This window comes from Meles meles, chromosome 3, assembly GCF_922984935.1.
Source record: "Meles meles chromosome 3, mMelMel3.1 paternal haplotype, whole genome shotgun sequence".
NCBI classification, from domain to species: Eukaryota; Metazoa; Chordata; class Mammalia; order Carnivora; family Mustelidae; genus Meles; species Meles meles.
The window spans coordinates 111,873,318-111,899,024 of NC_060068.1; the positions used below are offsets into that span (position 1 = coordinate 111,873,318).

General features: G+C 49.8%; 1 protein-coding gene across 3 annotated transcripts in view; it reads left to right on the top strand.

The window, feature by feature from the left end:
- The window catches only part of FSTL4 (follistatin like 4), a 672,404-nt gene that overhangs the window by 598,416 nt on the left and 48,281 nt on the right, over positions 1-25,707 (top strand). For all 3 annotated transcript variants that reach the window (XM_046000921.1, XM_046000919.1, XM_046000920.1), the window contains one exon: positions 15,706-15,826. In XM_046000921.1, the coding sequence (XP_045856877.1) occupies positions 15,706-15,826 (121 nt within the window). The remainder of the gene's footprint in view (positions 1-15,705; positions 15,827-25,707) is intronic.

A 25,707-nucleotide genomic window follows, 5' to 3' on the forward strand; every position in this document is an offset into this window, starting at 1 on the left:
CCCTCAAAAGAAACCAGTTTGGACTGCTGAGATGGAACACCATTACATCCATCACAGCATCCCCAAAATGGAGTGAGCCGTCACAGGAAGCAGTGAGCTCCCCATTCCTAGAGGAATGCAAGCTCAAGCAGGACCATAGTCAGTAATGCTACTAGCCACAGGAGGGCAAACTAAATCCTATGACCTTGAAGATTCCTCCAAACTGTGAGACTGCTTTGTGGGGAGAGTTCCCAGTACAAAATTCTGTAGACACCACCAAGTTGGGACTCTACAACTCATTGCGCCCTTTGCTGCACCCTGGAGATCATGGAGTGAGCAGATGGGGAGAGGCAGACCACTGTGGGGATTCTGTCTTGGGCACAGCTGGGCAAGGAGTCCCCCTCTCCCTGTCACGTGGGGCAGGAGTATTTCCTTGCCGTTTCCCCACAGTGCTGAGCACAGCCTGAATCCCACCCGTCTCCGAATGTCAGTGCCAACACAACCCTGGTGGCGGGTTGACAGACGCTGAGTGGGCAGAGTCCTTTGTCTTCTGAGCCTGAGGTGCCCAGGGCTTGTCTGGGATCTTAGCAAGGAGAGGTAGTGTTCTGTTTGCCATGATTAGAGTCGGCGGAGGTGTTGGGGTACACAGACTTGTGTGTGCAAGAGCTCTCGGGGTGGGGCATCAGCTTTAAATTGTTTTTGGCCAGTGGTGATTAATTCAAAACTAGGACAGATCTACCCGTGTCCGTCTGAACTTCCATGTGCATTACTTGATGCTCTATTTAAAGACACCAGAAATAAAGGCGGAGGCAGAACTCCTCTTAATGCACTTGCCATCGGTTAATTAAATTACTTTGAGTGTTTTTCCCCTCCCTCGAACATGCCTCCAGCATCAACTCAATTGCATTTCCACTTTTCACAGTGAGGTTAGCAATTTGGGTTAATTGTGGGTGCAACTGGAGATTAATGGCCTCTTATTACCTCCCTGGAAACACTTGCTGCTTATGGTCAAGTCCACAGCCTGCAAACAGGCCGGGCCTTGTACTGCCCAGAAACCCCTACGTGGGGGCGCAGGGCAGCACCAGCCCCCCAGGGATGCTCACCTGAAGTGTGCAGGTGTGGAACACACACACACACACACACACACACACACACACACACACACAGGCCTCCCTCTGCGGTACAGCCTGCCAGAGCACAGCACAGGGTCTGAAGACAAAGGGACTTGGGTTGAAGCCTCAGCTCTACCACTTCCTAGTTGAGTGAACTTGGAAAGAGTACTTGACTTCTCAAAGGCCTGGGGTCCTCCTCTGTGACATAGGCATAAATAATAGCTCCTGCCTCGTGCTCGCTTCGGTAGCACATATACTAAAATAGCTCCTGCCTCAGAGGGTCAGAGTGAGAGCTGAGTGAAAAGACACATGGGATGGTCTTAGCGTACAGTGTTCCAAGAGAACTATTATCCCTCTCCTCATCATTATTACTATTATTTATATTACTATCATCATTATTATTACTGCTGCTGTTGCCAAACAACATTCTCGGCCCCTTGCAGCCTGACTTCCCAACAAGCAGCCAGTAGCAGCCCCAGGAGGCTCCCCAGGCAGGGAGATGTGACCCTGAGGTGTCCACGTCAGCCTCGGACACATGGACCAGCCGCCTCCAGAAAGCCCAGAGCAGCCCTGGGGAAGCCATTGAACTTCTGTGAGCCTGTGGGGAAACGGGGAGGATAATATCCTCCTTTCATGGGCATTTTCGGGCTGAATGTCTGTGTTAAGCACGTAGCCCCGTGCCCGGCACACAGCAGGTGTTCTTACATGGCATCCCTGCTCTGGGGACAGTGACGACAGCGGCCCTGGAAGGAAATTAGCCAAGAGATGAGGAGGGCATGGGGAGTCACAGCCCCAATGGAATGAAGATGGAGGATTGACGAGTTCTAGAGCCCCTTGCAGACCCCGCCCACTGCAGCCCCAGACGGAACAGCACCGCCCGCTGTAATTAGCGCTGGGCACGGAATGCTGCACCTACAAACCCCCAAGGCAGGCGGATGAGAGAGCACCGCGAGGTGTGGGCCTCCTTTCTTTGTCATTTGTACGAGACATCTTGATTGGCAACAAAATATTAATCACTTTTTCACTACTCTCTTAATGAGAAGCTTTCATGGGCAACAAAATATTAATTTGTCTTGTCTTATCTGTTAAGAATTCTGTTAATGAATTCAGTCACAGAGCTATTACAAAATGCCATCCTAATGACACATGTAATTAAACTTTTCTGACTTGCAAACATCAAGGATGCCTCGAGCTTCAGAATCATATTTGATCAGAAAGTAAATGGACCCCTCTAGCCCGGAGCCAAGTGAGAAGGAGCCTCTCGGATTCCCCACTGAGTGGTGTCGCTGTCAGGAGCGCTCCTGAGTCACCCCATGTGTGCGTGGCTGTCCAGATGGTGTACAAGGGGAGTCATCCCCTGCATTCGCCAGGGCCGGGGACTCAGGCCCTGAGCCAGTGTGGAGCAAAGACACTCTCCCCAGCCCCGAGGGTGACCACATATCCACAAGCTCGGAATTACAATACAGTACTACCTGTTGTCTATTCGAAGGGGGGAGGCAGAGGAAGGAGAAGTTCTGGCTTCGGGGCACAGGGATAAGCAAGAGGGAGGTCTAGAGTGGCAGGATGGGGCCAGAACCTGACAGGTTTTGATCATTAACCTAAAGGATCTTGGCCACTCCCTGTGGGCAGTGGGAGCCTTAGTTTTTTTGTTTTTGTTTTTTAACATATAATGCATTATTTGTTTCAGGGGTACAGGTCTGTGAATCATCAGTTTTACACAATTCACGGCACTCACCATAGCACACACCCTCCCCAGTGTCCATCACCCAGCCACCCTCTCCCTCTCCAACCCCTCCACTCCAGCAACCCTCAGTTTGTTTCCTGAGATTAAGAGTCTCTTATGGTTTGTCTCCCTCTCTGGTTTCATCTTGTTTCCCTTTTCCCCTCCCTTCTCCTATGATCCACTGTTTTTTTTCTCAAATTCTTCATATCAGTGAGATCATATGATCATTGTCTTTCTCTGATTGACTTATTTCGCTTAGCATAATACCCTCTAGTTCCATCCACTGTTGTTGCAAATGGCAAGATTTCAGGGGTATTTATGGCTACATAGTATTCCATTGTATATATACACCACCTCTTCTTTAGCCATTCATTTGTTCTTTCTAGGTTCTTTCCATAGTTTGGCTATTGTGGACATTGCTGCTATAAACATTAGGGTGCACGTATCCCTTCGGATCACTACATTTGTATCTTTAGGGTAAATACCTGGTAGTGTGATTGCTGGGTCGTAGGGTAGCTCTATTTTCAACTTTCCAAGGAACCTCCGTGCTCTTTTCCAGAGTTGCATTCCCACCAACAGTGTAGGAGAGTTTCCCTTTCTCCGCATCCTTGCCAACATCTATCGTTTCCTGACTTGTTAATTTTAGCCATTCTGACTGGTGTTTCGATTTGTATTTCCATGATGCCAAGTGGTTTTGATTTGTATTTCCATGATGCCAAGTGATGTTGAGCACTTTTTCATGTGTTGGCCATCTGGAAGTCTTCTTTGCAGTCCTCTGCCCATTTCTTGACTGGATTATTTGTTCTTTGGGTGTTGAGTTTGATAAGTTCTTTATAGATTTTGGATACTAGCCCTTTATCTGATATGTCATTTGTGAATATCTTCTCCCATTCTGTCAGTTGTCTTTTGGTTTTGTTGACTGTTTCCTTTGTTGTGCAAAAGATTTTGATCTCGATGAGGTCCCAGGGGAGTGACATCATCAGAAGTTTGTCCTGAGAGTCCGGAGCCCCTTCTAGCCTAGGACTACATCTACAAACAAGGAGAACCCCAGATACGTCAGGCCCAGAAACAAAAGGAGCCTGCTGGTGTGGGGAGGCGTCCTTCTCGGTAACTTCCCTAGTGGCAGGAGTTCCGACTGGAGCAATGGCCAGACTGGGCGGGGCTCCCTGCTAAGCAGCTAAGCGCAGTTCCCTCAGTTTCTTAAGGCTGCCAGGAGGTTCAGTGTGGACCTGGTGTGCAGGCCACCCCTTTGCAGGAGGTCCAAGCCTCACTGCAGCCCAGGGCCCGAGGACAGGGCCTCAGCTACAGCTGGGTAAACAACCCCACCCCCTCCACCCAGGAGGGGGCAGGGCTGAGAGCAAGAGTGCAGAGCCCCAGAGATGGGCAAAAACCAGCACCAGGAACCCTGCTGCACCTCTAGGCAAGGGGGCCCTGGATTAGCCTCCTCCTTCTGTTTGTTTGATGAGGAATCAGTAAGACCTGTACGTTACTTCCTGGCCAACTGCTTGTTTATTTACTAGAGCAGTGGTGGGTCCCGGTGCCTTGAGACCCGGCCCTGTGACTTCCCACCTCACCCACGGCCCGTTGCCCCCCTCATAAGCCGAGGGAATGTGGGGGTAGGCAGGCCCAGCAACCCCTCCTGTCCTGGCCTTGGGCCAGAGCTTGAGCTCCAAGCTGCTGTCCAGGAACATGCCTGTGCTAGTGCGACAGGAGACTGGGCCTTGCCCCACAGGCCCTCCCAGCATGAACCTGTGTTGACGTGGTCAGATGGGGAAGGGCCCTCCATCACTCCCAGGGGCCACACCCAGAGCCCCTGGGGGAAGCTTGTCATCAGGAAGAACTGTGCCTCAGGAGGCAGTAGGATGCTGGCCTGCTGGCCTCCATAGGGACCCAAAAGAGACAGGGGACCAACAAGGTTAACATTTGAGGAATTCTCCAAGCTGTGAGGTCATACAGTCTTGTGATGGGAAGGGACCTCCGGGACACAGGAATCCCACAGAAATATGAGGACAACCCCTGACCACCGGGACCCTGGCTTTTTTACCTGGGCCACAGAGCCGCGGCCTTCCCCGGCAAGCCACCCGCACAGGCCCTGTCTCCTGCAGGCTCACAGCCAGGCTTTGGGGGCCCATCTCAGAGGCAGATCCACGCACCCCTCCCCGTACCCTGACCTCCATACTAAGTACTCTGGGGGTTGAGGGGGAAGGCTGACTGCGGAAACTGAACGTGCAAACCCCCTCTGGGCCTTAGCCTTCTGCCCAGATCACACAGCAACAGCTCAGGGTGAAGGAAAGTCCACAAATCTAGTCCGCACCTCCTTTCTCTACAGCATCACCTGCCCTCCCTCGTGACTGCCTCCCCCCGTCCCTTATTACCTCAGGGGCAGAAGACCTGCCCGTGAAGGGAGCAGAAGCAGGGGAGGACATCCCCGGGGTGACAGGACAGAGCTGAGCTGCTGAATCCTTGCTAGGGTTGACACAGGAGTTCTGACCCATGTCCTGGGGCCAAGTGTCATGCCAGTCCCTTCACAAGCAGCATGTCATCTACCTCTTGTCACAATCCATGAAGCAAATGGGGTAGAGTAACTCGGAGGGCCTTGCCAGGGCGGCAGCCAGCCTTGCTCTGGGGACACAATACCCCGCAACCAGCCTTGCCAAGGCTTTGCTGCAGGGGCGCTGGCCCTGCCTCCCCGCTGTGGTGCCCAGGCCCCCGGTGGACATGGCCACGCTGGGTGTGGCCCCACGGGGCCGGGGCTGCAGGGTTTCATGAGCCCATTGGCCTCTGCCCCAGCAGGAGCAGGGGCCAGAAGACTCTGAGCACAACACATGGCACTGCTTGGCCAGGAGAGTCTCCGAGAGAGGAAACATTTTTGTATTGTACTCATCTTTTTCAATAGGGGGTGTGGGGGCCCTATAACAAACCCAGTATCTCTGAAATGATTTGAAAGAGCCCCTCTTTTCCATTGGGTTTTTTCCTTTGCCAAATCTTGTTAGTTGGGGCTTTCAGATGTCTGGAGGCGGAGTACGGTGATAAAAGCAGGAAAACAAAACCCATTAGAAGAAAGTATTTGTGGCAGTGTTTGAAGGATGTGTTATAAAGGTTCACTTTTTTCCCATGCCTAAACGGTGTAAAACCAGGGACAAATAACTCTAATGAAGCATATGCTCTCAGCCAGCTCTGCTTTGGAAGCGAGTTATTAAAAAGACCAGAAGAGAATGATTTAGGAGCTCATGACTCATTTAATTTTTATTGTCTTTATATGAACCAGTCATGAATCCATTGTAAAAAGATGAGAGGCGTTTGATTAGCATGGAGAGCTGTTTGCAACACGATAGACAGTGGTTGTAGGTTCTGCATTAAAATAATCTCATTAAATGCTTGGGTACATTTTGTTTTAAAATCTTGGAAAACACTATACTTGAAGCACTCAAAGGCTTTGGCCAATTCTTTCCGGCTTGTGTCAGAAACCCTGGTTGCAAACAAACATCCGGCTCTTTTGAGCTTTGGGTGAGCTCGACCCTCTAGGAGGATGGGCCAGAGCCCCACCAGATATGGGCCCGGACCCAGGATCTGGCAACCTGCAGAACTTGCTGAGGGCTCCGCCCCGCCAGGTGCCTCTACTGGGCCTTTGCTTTCCCAGGGGTCTCTTCGGGGTCACCTCTCTTCCCTCGTAGTACTGACTTCAAAGCTTCACTGTGCTCAGGGACCACATGTGTCCCCAGGTCAGAGGGACAGGGTCCCTCAGGGAGGTTCTGATCTAGCTTCTAGACCCTGGGTGCAGAGCTCCACGCAGCTGCTCTGTCTCAGCTCTCCAGCCCAGCCCCACTCCAGGGAGCTCTCGCTCAGCCTGTAGACAGGCTTTATTAACTGCAGGTAATAGTGCAACCATGAGCCTCATATGCACCTCTTAGCACACTCGCGTAAGTAGGTGTGTAAGATAAGCTCTTAGAAGTGGAATGACGATGTCCAAGGGTGAGCATGATTTCAGTGCGATGGGTATCACCAAATCTCCCTCCAAAAAAGCCGTACAGTTTATACTGCATCCAACAGGGTCCAGGCACACCTTGGAGATGCTGCGGGTTCTGTTCCAACCACTGCAACAACATGAGCATTCAATTAAGGAAATAATGCCATCAGAGGAGTCAAATGAAGTTTTTGGTCTCCAGTACTTATAAAACCTATGTTTATGCTATACTGGAGTCTCTTCAGTATGCACTAACATATGTCTAAAAAAAAGTACATACTTAATTAAAAAATGCTTTCTTGATGGAAAAATGCAAGCCATCCTCTGAGATTTCGATGAGCAGCAATCTCTGGTCACAGATCACCGTAACAAATACAATAATGAAAAAGCTTGAAATATTGCAAGAATTACTAAATGTGACACAGAGACATGAAATGAGCAAATGATGTTGGGAAAGTGGTGCCAATTGACTCATTCTACACAGAGCTGCCACAAACCTTCAGTTGGTTTAAAAAAAAAAAAAAGAAAAGAAAAGAAAAACCACAAAATCTGTGAAGAGCTTAAAACACTGTATCAGGAGAAAAATTCCTGATTGCAGGCCTTCTTGGCCCCTAAAATGAGCCATGGAAGGAAATTTTTTTTAAAGATTTATTTTTTTATTTGAGAGAGAGAGAGCACAAGCAGAGGGAGCAGCAGGGAGAGGGAGAAGACGGCTCCCGGCTGAGCAGGGAACCTGATGCGGGACTCGATCCCAGGACCCTGGGATCATCACCCAAGCCAAAGGCAGACGCTTCACCGACCGAGCCACCCAGGCATCCCTAATTAAATACTCCCTGGAGTGTTTCAGGGACAGCAAGAATGCCAGTGGGTGTGAGGGCAATGAGTGTGGTTCAGGTTAGAGTTGCTTATAAGGCCTTCTCAGACAGGATTCATGATGGAGCATTCCCCTGGGAGGGTGGCAGCTCCCCCAGGAAAAGGCAGCAGGTTAGAGGCAGTTTGGAACTTCAAGTGATCACTGCAGTGCCTTGTGTCACCTGAGGCCCTCCCTGCCCCAGCTGGGCTCACCAGGCTGATCAGCTAAGGATCATCGGCCTACAACTCCCCAGAGGGGCCCATGAGCTGCACTCATCCACATGATACCCTGGAGTCTTAGAGTCACGAGGTACCTATGCTCCAGCCTCTGAGGGTGGACACGCTGAGTGCTCAGAGCCATGACTCTGACATGAGATTTCTGGTGCAAGTGCCTAGCCCCCTGTGTGCACTTGGACATGCAACTTCGCCCACAGGCCAAATGTGCAGCATCCAGACAATTGGGTCAGAATCCCCCAATGGAACAGTGGAGCTGACCACAAAGTTAGAGAGAGCGGTCAACCCAAGACCTCCCCCACTCTGGCATCCAGCACGAGTGCACAAAAGTACCTTCGGTTGAATAATTTGCCAGAAGGACTCAACTCACTGAGAACGCTTAGACGCGCATTGATGGTTTATTACAGGGGCTAAGTGTAGGTTAAAATCAGCCAAGGGGATACCTAGGACATTCCCCAAGAGCTCTCCATTCTGGACGGTCAGAACCCCAACAGCTCTCAACAGCATGCACATCTCTGGGACTTCCGCTGAGCTCACAGACTTCAGGCTGTAGGCTCTGTGAGGCCTCAAATTCAGCCTGAGCCTCTGGACCTTAGTGTCCAGCCATGACTCGGGGGCACCTCTGTGACATTCCCGAGGCTCCTCAAGGCCTGCAAAGCCCCATCCTCTCTGCTACCCTAGCTCTCAAATTCCAGGTACTTCAAAGGCACTGGATTCTGACCTCTTCTCCATTGCTGTGGTTCTCCGTGCTGTGGTCTGGAAAATGCCCTCTGATGGAGGGAGGGAGTGAGTGTGGACCTCACCTCAAGTTTTCCGTCTCTCAAAGATCAGAGACTGTGCTTAAAAAGGTTGCGTCCCAAATTTAATCTATTTTTAGAGTTAGGCTGATGTAAGTCTGATACATGTTTCTCTGTTTTACCCAGAATTTGAACTCCTTTTAATCTCTGTACGCTCTTGTTTGTGTAGAAACCTCCATCTGTACCACAGAGTGAATGTTTGTATCCCAGCAAAATTCGTATGTGTACACCTAGTCCCCGTTGGAGGGGTATCTGGTGGTGGGACTGTGGGGAGGTGATTAGGTCATGAAGGTAGAACCCTCCCGAATGGGATTAGTGCCCTTATAAAAAGGGAAGAGTCTGCCCTTGCCCACTGTGTGTGGTTATAGCAAAAAGACGGACAGGACAGCCTTCCAAGAACCAGGAAGCAGGCTCTCACCAGACACGGAACCTGCCAACACCTTGGTCTTGGACTTGTAGCCTCCAGAGCCATGAGAAATTTCTGTGGTTTACAAACAAACAAAAAAATATATATATATATATCTCAACCAAGGGAAGCAGCCCCATTGGGTGGAATCCAGGGAGATCCAAACACAGAGCCTCCATTGTTCTCTTCTGGTGCAGTGACCCACGTAGCCTGTTCCCAGCACTGATGTGTAAGAACGGGTACAACATATTGCCTGCTGGCGAAGCTCGCCCAAGCCTGGTGTGCAGAGCTGCTGGTAGAACTTGGTTATATCCTGCTCACATGAATGATGTCTAGCCGCTGGGGGAGACACAAATGGCATTGCATGGTGCAGAGCCTCCATCATAAATCGTATATCTGGTAGCCTGGTGGCCAAAGCCCCCAGGCAAACAAAGGCCAGACCTCTCTCTGGATGACGTTACTTCTCCACTAGCCTTCCCTTCAGGGCTCCCCGAGAGCCAGCACCCTCAGCTAACATGCCTCCATCTGATCAGCAAACACCGACTGAGCCATGCATTGGGGACAATACCGTGGTCCGCAGAGGGATGAGGTGCCTCCTCGTGGGCACTCAGAGTCACGGGGGAAGACTGATCATAGAAACCCAAGTCAGCCAGTGATAGTCCCTGTGGTCCTAGGGAAGCCAGGAGCCCTCCCTCCCCACAGTGACTTCCCTCACACCTGTGGCTCCCTGGCCCGGGCCTGGTACTGAGCCAGAGAACAGACCAACCTTGGGGGCTCACAATGCACGTGACCGTCCATAGCAGCTCCCTGCCCCAGAGGCTCAGCAGCTACTTAGGGATGACTTCAAGCTGCAGGGACTTCTCAAGAGAACTCTGACCAAGTATGTACAGAGTGGTAAGTATGTCCTTTAAGAGTCTGGAAGGAAGTGACCTGCACGGGAACCCCGTGTGGGTCGGGGTGGTCCGCAGTAGAGCCATGAGGTGGGCAGTGGGGGCGCCATGAGTGTGCACATGCACGCTCATGTGTACTGTGTGTCTTCCGTGGGTGTTTGTGTGTGTCCCCCACCCCGGGGTGCCTCTGGTCCCTGCTTGGTCTGGATAGCGGCCATGTGAGAGCAGACACCTCTGAGGCCAGCTATCACCAAGGGGCTGCATGTTCAGTGCTAGAGTCCATTCCGTTAAAGTGTTTGTGCAGGGGGGATGTTAGAGATAGTGGATTCTGGGGGCCAGAATCAAACCAGCATGGAGGAAAGACCCTCTCCTTGACTCCATCCTCCCCAGAGTCAGGACAGAGGGCTCCTGAGAACACGGCTTCTGAGAAGGGCAGAGCCGGAAAGGCTCGGAATAAATGTGTCTACACGGAGTCCTAACTTGTAGCATTGACAGTACCATTAACCTGAACTCTGAAATCACCCTGGAGTCCTTGTGTTTAGCATTTAGTCACTAAATATTCCACACTGATGGCTCATTTTCATATTACTTAGATCCGAGTCCCATGCATCACTATGACAACGTTCCCCATCTCGCCTCTGCTTAAATATTGTTTAATACTTAAGTCTCATTTAATTACTTTCTTTATTAAGGGCAGATACTTACAAAATAGCTTTTTAAAAGACAAAAACTATGCCTTTTAGTAAAATTGTCTCTTTCCCAAAGATGGATGTGTATCAGTACAAAGAATGGTCTAATCTGGCATCTATTTATTTCTGGAAGGAACCTTGATTTTGCTAATACATTTCTATGCATCAGAACCAAAAAAAAAAAAAAAACCATCCATAAAAAGACAATTACAGAGATGCAATCAAGCATTGATAGCAGTATTCAGACACATCTCAAAGAACATTCAGGAGAGGAAGGATTACAGGTTTAGTTTTATGTAGCTTCTTATAAATCAATTTTTAAAGGAATTTCCCCACATCCAATGAGGGAAATTTGATTTCAGTAGGCAGTATTCATGTTCCAGAAAACCATATGCACTTTGTTCTATAATTATATGATGCCTATTGTTTTAGCCCAGAGACATTATTTTATTTATTCCACAGTCAGCTTCTCCCCAGAGCCTAAGTCACAGGCTGGTAATGAGTTCAGTGCTCAGAGGAGAACCGTCATGTATCCAGCATCCCCTCATGCACTCGAAGAACTGACGTGCACCCCCCCCCCCACCAGCCCCTGAGCAATCACCCAGGAGTTTCACCTTGTCTACCAGCAGCGATGAGGAGAAACAGACGGAGAGGTTAAATGATGTTGTTAGGGGCTCACCAGAAGTCAGCAGCCGAGTTTGAGATGGCTTGCATGGCTTTTCCCTCTCTGCCTGCTGCTCTATGTGGAGCCTTCTCTTTGGCCAATGTTTGCATGCCCTGGCCAGAGGAATGCAACGTGGAGAAGGAGACGCGGGTTGGGGAAGCAGGCGCACCGTGCTTGGGATCAGTTCTCTGCCTTCCTGCCAGCCACCTCGTTTTGATGCCCCATCACTGGCAACATTCAGGTGGATGAGAAGGCAAGAGGTGGGCACCTCCATCGTCAAACCCAAAGAACCAGAACACAATCCCTGCAGAAGGCCTACCTCAGCATCTCGTGCCACCCATTTACTGAGTATCTGCTGAGGGCTCACTCAAGAGCTCACATCCTCATCAAGCAGAGACAGACACAAATGGTATGCTAAGTGGTAGTAAGTGCCAGAAAACGGAAAGTGACAGGTAGGGTGGGGGTTACAGATAGGGCGGGCAGATAACATTTGAGCAGACTTGAAAGAGGGGGATGCCAGCCGGACTGACAGCCTGGAGGAGGGGGCAGGATGCCTGGCATGTAGGCAACAACTAGGGACCACAGTGCCAGAATGGAATGACCAAGGGAGAGGTGGGGATGGCAGGTCATCCCTGCAGACCCTGTAGGGCTGACTCGGGGTGAGGGAATAGGGTTTGGCTGCTGTATAGAGGATAGAGCAGAGGGGCAGAGGTGGAGGTCCCCACTGTCCCCCAGATGAGGAGATGATGCCTTAACCCACTGGTCACAGTGGAAGGGGTAAGAGAAGGTAGACTCTGAATACATTGTGAAAGAGAGCTCTGCTTCCTCACTGTATGAGGACTGGGCTTCGTCTTGTTTTCTGGCTTGGGTTTTTTCCCGAGGATTATACAAGGCTTGAGGGATGTGTGGTCCATGTGACCACATGGCGTCACCAAGGGGCACCAACAGCAGGGGCTGCCAGAACCCGAGCCCAGCTTCCAGTGCATCCTGCGAGGATGGGCTGTGGGGTTGAAGGCTCAGAGAGGCAGACGAGGCAAAGTGCCAGGGGGCCCCGAGTGCCAGCCCCTGCCAGAAGCTCTGGGATCACGCTTCAGGATGGAGTTCGCCCTGGAACCAAGCAGGTGAGGTATCGAGGGCTTCCCACTGTGAGAGCTGCACCCAGCTTCCCTGCCCTATTTTCCAGCTGCCACCTGCCATGGAGCCTCTAAGCAAAATACATTTTCCTCCAGACTTTAGGGTTTTGACACACAAAGAGCTTAGACCAGAAATATGTCAGTCCAGAATTGACTAACCATTAACTTTTCATAAGCAACTCAGGTATGAACCCTTTATGACTCTGTTATGACACAGGACAAATCAGCTATCTGGAGTTTTATTTTTATTATCGAAGCTTCTGCAGAGTGATAGGAATGGGGCTTTTTTTTTTTTAAAGATTTTATTCATTTATTTGACAGAGAGAGAGAGAGAGATCACAAGTAGGCAGAGAGGCAGGCAGAGAGAGAGGAGGAAGCAGGCTCCCCGCGGAGCAGAGAGCCCGATGCGGGGCTCGATCCCAGGACCCTGAGATCATGACCTGAGCCGAGCCGAAGGCAGCGGCTTAATCCACTGAGCCACCCAGGCGCCCCAGGAATGGGGCTTTTTTAAGCAGAGCAATGCTTCAGAGAAAACTCCCAGGGCTCTCACAACAGTATTTTACTCCATCGGGAGCGCGGTGTGCATCTTTTTTCTGATCATGAAAGCGGGCTGCATGCATCCACGATCCCCCTTACCCCCTGTGCCCTCTGCCAGGCTTCCTTCTGGGTCTGCACCCCCTCACCGAGCTAATTAGCCAAAAAGCATCCTTAAAGGACTCAAGATGGTGGCAGTGAGGCCCTCTGGAGTGTGAGCAAGGCAGAAGGTCAGTGGGTCAGCTGCTCTGTGGCTGCCCTCAGACAACTCCTGTGACACAGGGACTGGTGGCCTTCCCTCCCTCCTGCCACCACAGTGCTTCTGTGGAAAAGGGCACAGGGAATGGCAAGAGGGATGGTTTGGTGTTGGCTCTAGGAGGTCGAGAGGAGTTTTGCATGTCCTGCTAATAAGAAGAAGAAAAGTGGGGCACCTGGGTGGCTCAGTCGGTTCAGCATCTCCTTTGGCTCAGGTCATGATCTAGGGTCCTGGGAACGAGTCCCGAATCGGGCTCCCTGCTCAGCGGGGAGCCTGCTTCTCCCTCTCTCTCTCTGCCCCTCACCCCTGCCCCCCACTTGTGCATGCTTTCTCTTTTGCTCACTCTGCTCTTTCAAATAAATAAAATCTTTAAAAATAAAAATAATAATAATAGGGGCAAGGTTGTCGAGAGTTTTCTTACAGAACCCCTGGCATCTGCCCCTCCTGGCTCTCTTTGCTGTCCCTTCTCTTGCTCTTTGTCTGCCCTCATTTTCCTCAGAAATGTTACCCTTCTTGGGTTATTCAGGTCTCTGCAAGGCACCTAGAACTATTTTGGGACAAAGTGGATCTGACCCATGGTAGGCCATCTATCTCTTCAGGCCAACCTGTCCCACCACCTATTTTTTTTTTAATAGAATTTCACTGGGGTGCCTGGGTGGCTCAGTCAGTTAAGTGTGTTGACTCGGTTTTGGCTCAGGTCGTGATTTCAGAGTCATGAGATCCACCCCTGTCTCCAGCTCTGTACTCAGCACGGAGCAAGCTTGGGCTTCTCTCTCCCTCCCCCTCTGCCCTCCTCCCCACCCCACTCAGTCATTGGCTCTCTCTAATAAATAAATCTTAAAAATAAATAAAATTTCATTGGAACTTAGAGACACTCATTAATTTATATATTGTTGATGTTTATCTTCATGCTACAAGGCAGAGTTAAATAGTTCACAGAAACCCTATGGCCCACAAAGCCAAAAATATTTGCTATCTGTCCCTTTAAGAAAAACTTTCTCATTCTTGTTTAATGCACAGTGCTATATTAGTTTCAGGTGTACAATCTAGTGATCCAGTGCTTTCTGCCATCACCCGGTGGTCATCACAAGAGCTCTCCTTAATCCCCATCCCCTATTTCACCCATCCCCCCACCAGGACCTTCCCCTCTGGCAGCCATCAGTTTGGGTTCTTGGTTTGCCTCTTTCTAATTTTTTTTCTTTGCTTTCTTGTTTTGTTTTTAAATTCCACATGTGAGTAAAATCATATAGTATTTGTCTTTCTCTGACTGACTTATTTCACTTAGCATTATACTCTCTAGCTCTGTCTATAGTGTTGCAAGCAAATGGCAAATATTCTTTTTTTTTTAAAGATTTTATTTATTTATTTGACAGAGAGAGATCACAAGTAGGCAGAGAGGCAGGCAGAGAGAGAGAGAGAGAGAGAGAGAGAGAGAGAGAAGCATGTTCCCTGCCGAGCAGAGAGCCCGATGCGGGACTCGATCCCAGGACCCTGAGATCATGACCTGAGTCGAAGGCAGTGGCTTAACCCACTGAGCCACCCAGGTGCCCCAATATCATTCTTTTTGATGACTGAGTAATAACCCATCGTATATATATAGACCACATCTTTATCAATTCCTCTATCGATGGACACGGGTTGTGTCCTGTTTGGTTATTATAGGTAATGCCGCTATAAACATGGGGGTGCATGTGTCCCTTTCAATGAGTATTTTTTGGATTCTAGTATTTAGTATTTTTGGATTCTAGCAGTGCAATGGCTGGATCCTAGGGTAGTTCGAACTTTAACTTCGGCGAAACCTCCACACTCTTTCCACAGTGGCTGCACCAATGTGCATTCCCACCAACAGGGCAGGAGGGTTCCTTTTTCTCCACGTCCTCACCAACACCTGCTGTTCCTTGAGTTGTTGATTTTAGCCTTTCTGACAGGTGTGAGGTGATAGCTCATTGTGGCTTTGATTTGCATTTCCCTGATGAGTGATGAGGAGTATCTTTTCATGTGTCTGTTGGCCATCTGTGTATCTTCTTTGGAGAAATGTCTGTTCATGGCTTCTGCCCACTTTTTAATTGGATTATTGGGGGGGAGTGTTGAGTTTTATAAGAAAAACTCGCAGAGCTGCTCAGCAGGTGGACAAGAGCCCCCAGGAAACCAGCCAAGCAGGCTGAGGATTAGTAGTAGGAGGGAGCCCAGTTCATGGAAAACAAGAGGAATGAGTGGGAAGGTGTTTCAGCCCAGCCTCACAGAGAGTGTGAATCAGGCCTTAATTGGATAAACAAGGTTCAGGCCAATAACATGGAAGCGAGAGGGCGTTCCTGCTACCCTGGCCGGCCTGGCCCTACCGTGGTAGCAGGGACCAAACGCGTGGGTTTGGCCACAGGGTTTGTGTTTTCCTGGAAAAGCAGGAGCTTGGGCTCTCCTTCCCAGCCTACTCACTAGGGAGGCCAACCTGGTTGTCTTCCTCACCCTGTGCAGGACTTCGGAGAGGACAACTCCCTCTACATCACCAAGGTGACCACCGTCCACATGGGCAACTACACGTGCCACGCCTCCGGCCACGAGGAGCTCTTCCAGACCCACGTCCTGCAGGTGAATGGTTAGTAAATGGCTCCATGCATGTCATCCCCTCTAAGTGCTCCCCAAACGCTGCTCACGGCAAACCCCCCCCACTCCTGTATTCTAAAAGATGTGTCCGAGTCCAAGATAGCCCACCTGTCTCATAAGTAAAGGCAAGCAGTGGAGAAAGGGCAGAGTCGGCCAACAAGTTTGTCTGCCAACTTCCCCCGGAAGCCTCCCCTGAGGAGGTGATGGTGGTGCCAGGGGCGAGTCCCTTGGGCTGATCGCGCTCGGCAGCTGAGGCTCCTGCAGACCCCTGTAGAAGATGCCCTGCCCTCCCATGGTGATGGCCGGCAGCTGGGCTCTGGGATGCAGGGAGTAGTGGACACTGTCTAAAACACACCACTGCCCTTCCAGGGGCGTGAACCCGGGTCACTTGTCTATGGGGAGACACGATTTCCTCTCCTGGGGGCTGGTTCCCATCTCCCTCCTAGAGGGGCTCAGCAATCCACAGCTGGGGCCCAGCCAAGACAGAACCTGAGCAAACGTGGGAGGTTTTCGTTGCTTCTCACGGACCCCCATGTTGTCGGGACTCCTAGAAACAGGGAATTATTAACCCCTCTTGAGGACACCAACAACAAACTAAAATAGCGATTTCTGAGCACTCTCCCTGGCCACTCCCTGCGCTAACACATCCCATAGGCTTTCCCGGTCAGTATGGTCTAAACTATTATGGCTAAATCTCTAGGTAAGGTCACTTGTCTGCAGTCACACCGCGGGTGGGTGTCTTCCCAGACCCAGCACTGCGCTTTGATGTCTGTGTCACACTGCTGGCCTGTCCAGCCTGGCCCCTCTGGCCATCAGAACAGACAAGGCATCCCCGTGCCTTGGCAGACCCGCACCCCACAGAAGTTAGCCGTGTCCCGCCAGACCTAGCCGGGCTTCACTCCTCGTCCTGAGCAGGGTGTTCGTGTGTCGGTGTGGAAACTTCTAGTCAGCCCCAGATCTTTTGCATCAGCTGGTGCTCAGGGCTTCTGCTCTGAGAGAAAAGGAGAAAGGTGTTAAAAATAATTACATAATGAGGCTCAATTTCACTTTCCTCTGGAACCAGAGTAACAAGTAATTTAAGGACAACGGGGTGGTGTGCTCAGCCAGCGTCTACATTTACCCTACAGGATGTTCGAGGGATTTTTATAGGAATACCTGCCCAACCCATATCCTAGTATTTCTCTTGAATTGTTTGGGGCTTTGTTGCTGGGCTTGCTGATCTGAACCCAGGCCTATGACAAATGAAGTCACCGGATTTCTCCAGAAACAACCCAGGGGTTCCTAGTTACAACAGCCCCTGGGGGAGTTCACCCAGACCAGATTCCAAGGTCAGTCCTAAGTGCAGGCAGCTCAGCATGGGCTGCTCAGGGCAGAGCTGGAGCTCTGTAGCAGGAAGCTGGCTTTTCCGTCTGAAACTGGCAAGTGGTGCTCCGCATGGTACAATGTGGGTGACGGTTGGTTGGGAGGCAGCTCCCTGCGGTTTGCCCCGGGTCCATCGGGTCCTCAGACGAGACCGGAGACGGGAAATAAACCATATTCACAGATTGTTCATTCTGCCCTTGGCCTCCTGCTGCCACTTCCCAAGAATAGGGGGCACAGGGAGATGGCTTGAGCTTTGTCCCATTTATTTCCTCCAAACAACTCTCTGAGGAGGGGAAGGGAGCCACCTGCTGAGGAACCTGAGTACCTCACAGGTGAGAGCCTATACTCCCCTCGGGCCTCTGGGAGAGACTCTGGAGTCTCAGATGCCTTCATAGACTAAGTGCCAAGTCCATGGTGCCCCGTGGTCCCCCAGAATTCTGAGACTGAGGTCCTGATGGGGATAAGCCTATGTGTCACTCCCAGAGCTGAATACAGAGCAAGGCCCAGACCCAGGAGCACCATGAGGGATGTCTGAGTTGCAGGGAGAGAAGAGAGCCCTCCGCACCAGGAGGGAAGTGGGCTTCGCAGCTGGCATTGGAAAGCCCCATTCACAGCCTCCCTAGCCACCTGCCACCCCCAACCGAGGGCCTTCAGACCTAGTCTCCACTGAAGAGACTGCTTTTGGCCCAGAAGAGTCTACACACAGCAAAACTTCCCGCTGAGAATCAAAAGAGGCCACTTGATTTCCTAACTGCAGCCAGATGGAAGGCTTCTCTTGGAGCAGAAGCACCATCAGCAGTCAGAGGGAGCATGTTGGGACATTTGTGCTTTGTGATCAGTTTCCTATGTCGTTAAATTGGCCCCTGGTGCTTGGCTCCCGTGACAGGCAGGTGGGGCAGCTGGGGTGGCCCTAGCTTCAGTAGCCCATGTGGTTCCTGGGCTGGGCTGATTCCCAGACACTTGGGAGAAACGTGTGGGTCCCCTAACCAACGCCCTCATGGGAGCACCACGCTAATGTAGGCTGGGAGTTGCCTCCCAAGGACACAATGGCACTGTCGGTTGACCTGGGAATTAGAAGCAAGGCTTTCTGAGTATTGAAAGCTTGCTGTGTTGGACAGAAGGGGAAAAATGTCTTATCTGTATGGGAAGATGCTGAAAATAGGGTAAGAAAGAGATAGATGATTGATAGCATCGGGTGAGTACATACTGCGTGCCATCCCTGTTTGACAGATGAGGTCACCAGGGATCCCAGCACCCAACCCTGCAGTTAGGAACTGCAAAGCCGCTCTTGATTCCAAAGCCCAGACTCCCCACACCTGCCCTATCCTGCTGTACCCATCCTTACCCAGGCATCGTGTTATTGCTGTTAGAGAATCCGGATGTTGGATGCGGGTGTGGTCATTCAGCAGCAGTTGTGCTGCTGTGGTCTATGGGCTCTGGAGGACAGGTCCCAGGAGGGCCAGGATGTTGTAGAAGTCCCACAGTGGCGTTAGGCTCGGGGAGCTTTGCTAGGCTGCTGCTTGGTGCCAGAGGCTGTCAGGCAGAGCCTGAGGAGGCTGAGAAGACACTTCTGATGCTCAGGACAGAAGGAAGGCTGCCTAGCCTAGGGGTGCCCTGAGGAAGGGGAGAGAAAGCAGCAGCAGATTCATCTGAGGGATTTGTTCCCTTTTGCCATTCATGCCAAACATGATTGAAAACCATGAAAGCTGTCCCTGAGCTGCCAGGGTAGAACCCAGTGTGGTTGCCCAGCACAGCTGTTGGAGGTCTGGTTTGGTCCCCCCTTGGCCGGGCAGATGGCCTGTTGCTTACTGAGCTGAGGCGGTGCCTGGGGCACCCAGTCAGGGAGTAATGTTCCATGTCTATTCCTTTGCAGAGCTTCTCCTCAACCAGAGGAAAGGAGCTGGGGGTGGGGGGATGAGAAAGGGCAGAAAGAGGGCCCTGCCCAGTTACCTGCTTCTCGGAAGGCTCCAAGCCTTTCTAGGACTTCTCCACCCTAAGCCCCATGCAGACCCCAGCTAGCAACGCCTGTTGCACAGAGTCAAGACATGAACCCTGAGCCAGAGGCACCTGGGTTCAAAGGCTTGTACTGGTGTTTCCTTGACATACAAGGAAGGCAAGTAAGCTCACCTTTAAAATGGGAAGAACAGTAGTACCTCCTGCCTTAAAGACCTGATGAGATCTGATATTTCTCCAGTGCTTGGAAATTCCTGATGCAGACAGAGTCCACAGTTCAGGGTGGGACAGATATGGGAAAGATTTTGGTTGTCTCAAGCCACATGAAACTGTAGTTGGTGGACATAGATGCTCTGAGCAGTGGCCCCTCAGAGAGCATGCAACCCATTATATAGATGGGAAAATCAAGACCCAGTGAAACTAGCCAAGCCACGAATAAAATACTGACTTCTTTCTGGAGCTGCCCCACTCCTTGGCGGCAGGGGCCGGATCCCGTATATAGGCCAGACCCCCATCTTCTGGGGGTTTTCCATCCCCAACTCTGCATTGACCCAGTTGGCTAAAGGGAGCCCTTCCAGGCAACTACTTCACTCAAATTATTAGTATAATTTCCTAACAGACCAGGCCTCCCAGAGATGAAGCCCAAACGCTGACATGATTTATAACTTCATGCAAACCTCCCATATTGTGCTCCTAGGAAAGAGCAAGAACTTGAGACATAAATGATTAATCCATTAAAATACAAACCCCTCCAACTCCCCACAGTTCAGACAAGTAACGATTCATTCCCAAAACACAATAATCCTCTCCCAAATCTGTTGATGACTCTAGCTTGGTCCTTTTGTGAATGTGCCTCTTACTTAGGACATATTTATGCTGCCTTTCACCTTGGAAATGATCCATGTTTCCCAAAGAAAATGGGCCTTTGTGTTACATATTCAAATGTTTTCACTGGAGGGTTTTGCAAATTTAAAAGAAAATGAATGTGTTTACTCAGAATATATTAATTTCAAATGATTTTTAGTGTGTGAATTAATACAAAAGGAGAGGGGAGATGCAGGCCAGAGGAAAACAGGTGCGTCTTTGTTGCCAGCAGGAAGCTGTGCCCGCACCCCAGCCCCTCAGTCTCTCACGGTGAGAATGCCAGGCTTTTCCTGACTGGGCCCCATCCCGGTGGGAACCAGGGCTCCCGGGCTCTTTGACCCCTCCCTGACCCCCCTGATTTTCTTGGCTCATCTGTCCCTACGGAAGACTGCATCCTGAGCTCCGGCTCTGCTAGGAATTAGGAGTCACAGCTTCTGCCCGAGGAAACAGGTGTTCCCTCAGAGCCTGGGGCCTGATCCACACCGCAGCAGGATGTGTGGATGTCTCCTCACGTATGAGGACACCTGGGTTCTCAGGGCAGTAAGTGCAATCCCACCGCACTGAAGGGATAATGCTTTGGTTGTTTTTGTGTTTTTTGGTTTTTGTTTTTTAAACCTTGTCAGGCCAGTCTCCCAGTTAGCAGGTGGTCAGGTCAGGGCATGACAAGCTTCTCAGTGGAGCTCCTTGGTGCCTCATGGGTTGCCTTCCATGTCACAGGCTCCCTTTGTGCAGGGCCTAAAGCCAGGAAGACCCAGGAGGGCCAGGACTGGGTGCAACATCCCTTTGATTACTGCTGGCCTGGCTGGGCCCCCGTGGTCTCCTCCATGCCAGTTTCTCAGGACAGACAGGATGGGAAGCCTGAGCCACTGGTCCACAGCAGGGGGGGCACCAGCCTCATGGCCTCTCCAGCCCACAGTCCCATGTTCACAGTCACATACATGCAGGCTCATTCCTGCCAGCCTCGTGTCTTGGCCCCCACCTATCCCCAAATACTCCAGCCAATGAATTTGTGCTGACAATTCCCTCGGCTGAGAATTCTCTCCCCTCCTTTTCCTGCCCACCTCTTCCATCAGGGGTCCATGTAACCTGCTTCGACCAGACACATACTGAGTTTCTCCTGCAGGCCACTCCCAGGCCATGCTCTGGAAACCCAGCAGCGAGCAGACCGAAACCTCCATCCTCACAGAGCAGGTCTAAGGGTGAGAAGTAAAACGGAGGAAAATTTAAAAACAAAGGGACAAGGAAAGTCAGATACAAGATAGAAATGGTAGAGGGGATGGCAAGAGAAGTCCTTACTGAAAAGTTGACATTTCTTTCAACTTGGTGGGAAAGTCACCAATCGTTCAGAAGGCTCTTGGCCTGAACTCCCAGAGAACAGAATGACCTTTTTTTTTTTTTTTTTTTTTTTTTTTTTTTGAGATAAGAGGGGGATAGATGAGCAGATTTGGGGAAGAAAGCTCAGAAGCTCATACAGACATAGTAAATGCCAGGTGCTGTGAAGCCAGTTGGGCTTCCAACTATGAAGTCAAAGGGACAAGTTGGACCAAGGAGGTCAGCTGTGCCCAGTGCCGCAGACAGCTCAGGGAGGATGGGGTCAGAGAACTGGGCATTGAGTTAGGTTTGGCATAGGGTGGGAGGTGGGAATCGCTGGAGAAGAGCCATTTCCATGGGGCAGTGGGGAATCTCTGCCTGGAACTGACCCAGGAGGCAATGGGGGAGAGAAATCCAAGCCCCCAAATATGAGCAACTCTTCAGGGTGCTTCCAAGGAGAAAAACGGAGCAGCACTGGGGAGAGAATTTGGGGGAAAGAGAAGTTTGGGAGTTTTTTAAGATGGAAATTAAGTTTTCTATAGGCTGATGAGAATGCTCATTAGGAAGAGGGAAAGGGAGTGCAGGAGGAGGGGGAAAGTACAGGGAATGTCCTAGAGCAGGTGGGAGGAGGAGGGCACCTGCCCCGCCTCGCAGCCCACTCCAGGGGGAGGTGAGGGAAAGAGCCCCACCCCCTGAAGAGGCTGCAGGAGAAGCAGTGTCTCCAGGCTTCCATTTGGGTAAGAAGGTGAAAAAAGTTCATACAAGAATTTGAGGATATAGGACATTTTGCTCATGGCTAAACACGAGTTCCAGAAGGTGACAACCGAAGGTCTGGGGGATAAGGTACACCCCAGAGGCGTAGGCATCTTACGAAGACTGATGTGACCCTGAATCGAGGACATGAGGGAAAGTGTCCTCACAATCCCCATTTGTGGAGTCAGGGCAAGATGGGGAAGTGGGGGCCCTGGCAGATGGAACAGGTCTGAGACCCCCTCTATAGTCTGGCAGATCGAGGGACGGAAGTCCGAGGAGGAGTAATCTCAGCCCCCAGGAGGACAGTGGCTCATGGAAACCTAACGGCCAGCAGAGGGGCCTCTCACTGTGAGCACCCCCACCCGGGGGTAGTGTCTTTGTCTGTAGACCTATATTTTTAAGTGAATGACTCATTCCACACCCTTGACTTCCAGTCCAGTTCCATTTCGTTCTAGAATAGGGCTGAACATTTCAGTTCAAAGTTAGCCCTGAATTGGTTTTCAAGTGACTGCAAGTCAGAACTGAGTCCAGGGCTCACCCGGAGGCTGATAACTAGAAGCGGATCCTCCAGCCCCAGCCCAGACCTCCGGGATCAGACATTGAGGAGTGGGCACCAGTGCTGTTTTAACAAGCCCCCAAGGGGATGCAGAAACATAGTCTAGTTTGAAAACTTCACAGGTCCACAGATTCTATCAAAGGTCAGGGCTGAGGCAAAGGACAGTCTTCAAGGCTGGTGCTGACCACTGGCCATCTCACTGAAGAGGTCAGTTCACAAACCACGGGTTTAGATTCCCCAGTTCAACAGACAAAGTATAAGTAAAGTAGCTCAGTATTTATCTTGTGAGGTGGAGAGTGGATCCTGCTCTCTTCTGGCAATTCTTCCCCCACTCCTGTCCCCATGCACCAACAGCCCCCCTCGGGTAATAATGCTCATCGCACCTGGAGTTCACTGTTGAACCACCTTCCCCAGACCACAAGCTCCACGGGGATCAGGGCTGGTCTGCTTGTATTCCCTGCTCTGTCCATAATGCCTGGCACTTGGGTGGTATTTAATAAATGTTGGCTGCACATAATGAATTGACAGAGCTTGCTAAAAGCAATCCATGCCATTAGTGTGGTGCCTGACTCAGAGTTGGGGGATTCCTTCAGCCCTCCTCTGGCCCTAGCCTCCCCCACCCCTGCTTTGCAACATTTGCTGCTGTCATATTTTGTAATATCTGGTAGGAAACCATGCCCATCCTCACCCTTGCTTTTCAAAATTTCCTCCTGTCCTGGCACATTTTTTTCTTCTGGGTAACTTTTAAAATTGTGTTGTCGAGCCCCCACCAACTGACTTTCATTGCAATTAGATTAAATGTATGGCTTAATTTGGACTATCTCTTTTCTTAACTGCAGTAAATCTTCCATTCCCAGAACATGAATCTCCAATTATTGAAGTCTTTTTTTTAATGTCCTTAGTGAGATTTTAGAGTTTTTTCATTTAGGTCCAGAGTGATTTCTGTTTGATTGCTGCCAGGAAGTAAGCTATTAGTTTTCTAGGTTTTGGTGCTGGGACCTCTCTCTGCACTCACTTACTGAAACTTACTACTTTGGGGTTCATTATCTGGAGCATATCCAGGAAAATATCATTTTTCTACATCCTTTTAATACTTCTCATTTCTTGCCTTCAATCGACAATCACACCCTGAATCGTGTTGAGTCTGATACTGCCTTCTTTCTTTTTTACTTTTTTTCTGACTTAATGTTTCATGATTCCATAAAGAATGGTGCTATTTCTTCTTTTTATGGAGATATTCCTCACTGTAGGAAACAAATATCATTCTGTTCCTATTTTATTGACGTTTTTTCCTCTAAGAAATTGATTCTGAATTTTTTTCAAAAGCCCTTTCAGTGTCTAGCAAGAGAATCAAATGATTTTTCTTTTTTGACTGCTTTGGATTTTGGAGGTGATTAATTACAGATTTCCTGATAGTTAGCCATTGAAACATATTATGCTTGGTCACGGTGTGCTCTTTTAACACCAGGCTAGTCTTGATTTACTAATATGTCACTTGGGATTTTGGTATATCCAGTCAAAGTGAATTAGGTCTGTAGTCCTCTTTTTTGTACTCTCTTTGACAGGTTGTGGTGCCCAGGTTATAAAATTTGCAATATCTTCTCTGTCTTAATGCTCTGGGAATGATCAATTCCTTAAATGTACAAAATATCCTCCTATGAAACTACTCAGGGTACCTATGGGTTAGTAGCAATTTTTATTAACATATAATTATTATTTGTTTCAGGGGTACAAGCCTGTGAATCATCGGTCTTACACAATTTATGGCACTCACCATAGCACATACCCTCCCAATGTCCATCACTCAGCCACCCTATCCCTCCCCACCCCCTCCACTCCAGCAACCTTTAGTTTGTTTCCTAAGATTAAGAGTCTCTTATGGATTGTCACCCTCTCTTGTTTCATCTTATTTCATTTTTCCCTTCCTTCCCCTATGCTCCTCTGTCTTATTTCTCTTATTCCTTGTATCAGCGGGATCATATGATAATTGTCTTTCTCTGATTGACTTCTTGTGCTTAGCATAATACCCTCTAGTTCCACCCACATCATTGCAAATGGCAAGATTTCAGGGGTATTTGTGGCTGCATAATATTCCTGTGTGTGTGTGTGTGTACGTACATACATATACATACCACCTCTTCTTTATCTATTCATCTGTTGATGGACATCTGGGCTCTTTCCATAGTTTGGCTATTGCGGACATTGCTGCTATAAACATTCGGGTGCACCTGCCCCTTCAGATCACTACATTTGTAGCTTTGGGGTAAATAGTTGGTAGTGATTTGCTGGATCGTAGGGTAATTCTATTTTCAACTTTTTGAGGAACCCCCATACTGTTTTCCAGAGTGGCTGTACCAGATTGCACTCCTACCAATAGTGTAGGAGGGTTCCCCTTTCTCCACATCCTCATCAACGTCTGTCATTTCCTGAGTTGTTAATTTTAGCCATTCTGACGGGTGTGAGGTGGTATCTCGTTGCGGTTTTGATTTGTATTTTCCTTATGGCGAGGGATGTGGAACACTTTTTCATGTGTCTGTTGGCCATCTGGAGGTCTTCTTTGCAGAAATGTCTGTTCATGTCCTCTGCCCATTTCTTGATTGAATTATTTGTTCTTTGGGTGTTGAGTTTGATAAGTTCTTTATAGATTTTGGATACTAACCCTTTATCTGATATGTCATTTGCAAATACCTTCTCCCATTCTGTCAGTTGTCTTTTGGTTTTGTTGACTGTTTCCTTTGCTTTGCAAAACCTTATGATCTTGATGAGGTCCCAACAGTTCATTTTTGCCCTTGCTTCCCCTGCCTTTGGCGATGTTTCTAGGAAGAAGTTGCTGTGGTTGACATAGAAGAGGTTGCTGCCTGTGTTCTCCTCTAGGATTTTGATGGGTTCCTGTCTCACATTGAGGTCTTTCATCCATTTGAGTCTATTTTTGTGTGTGGTATAAGGAAATGGTCCAGTTTCATTCTTCATCATGTGGTTGTCCAATTATCCCAACACCATTTGTTGAAGAGACTGTCTTTTTTCCATTGGACATTCTTTCCTGTTTTGTTAAAGATTAGTTGACCACACAGTTG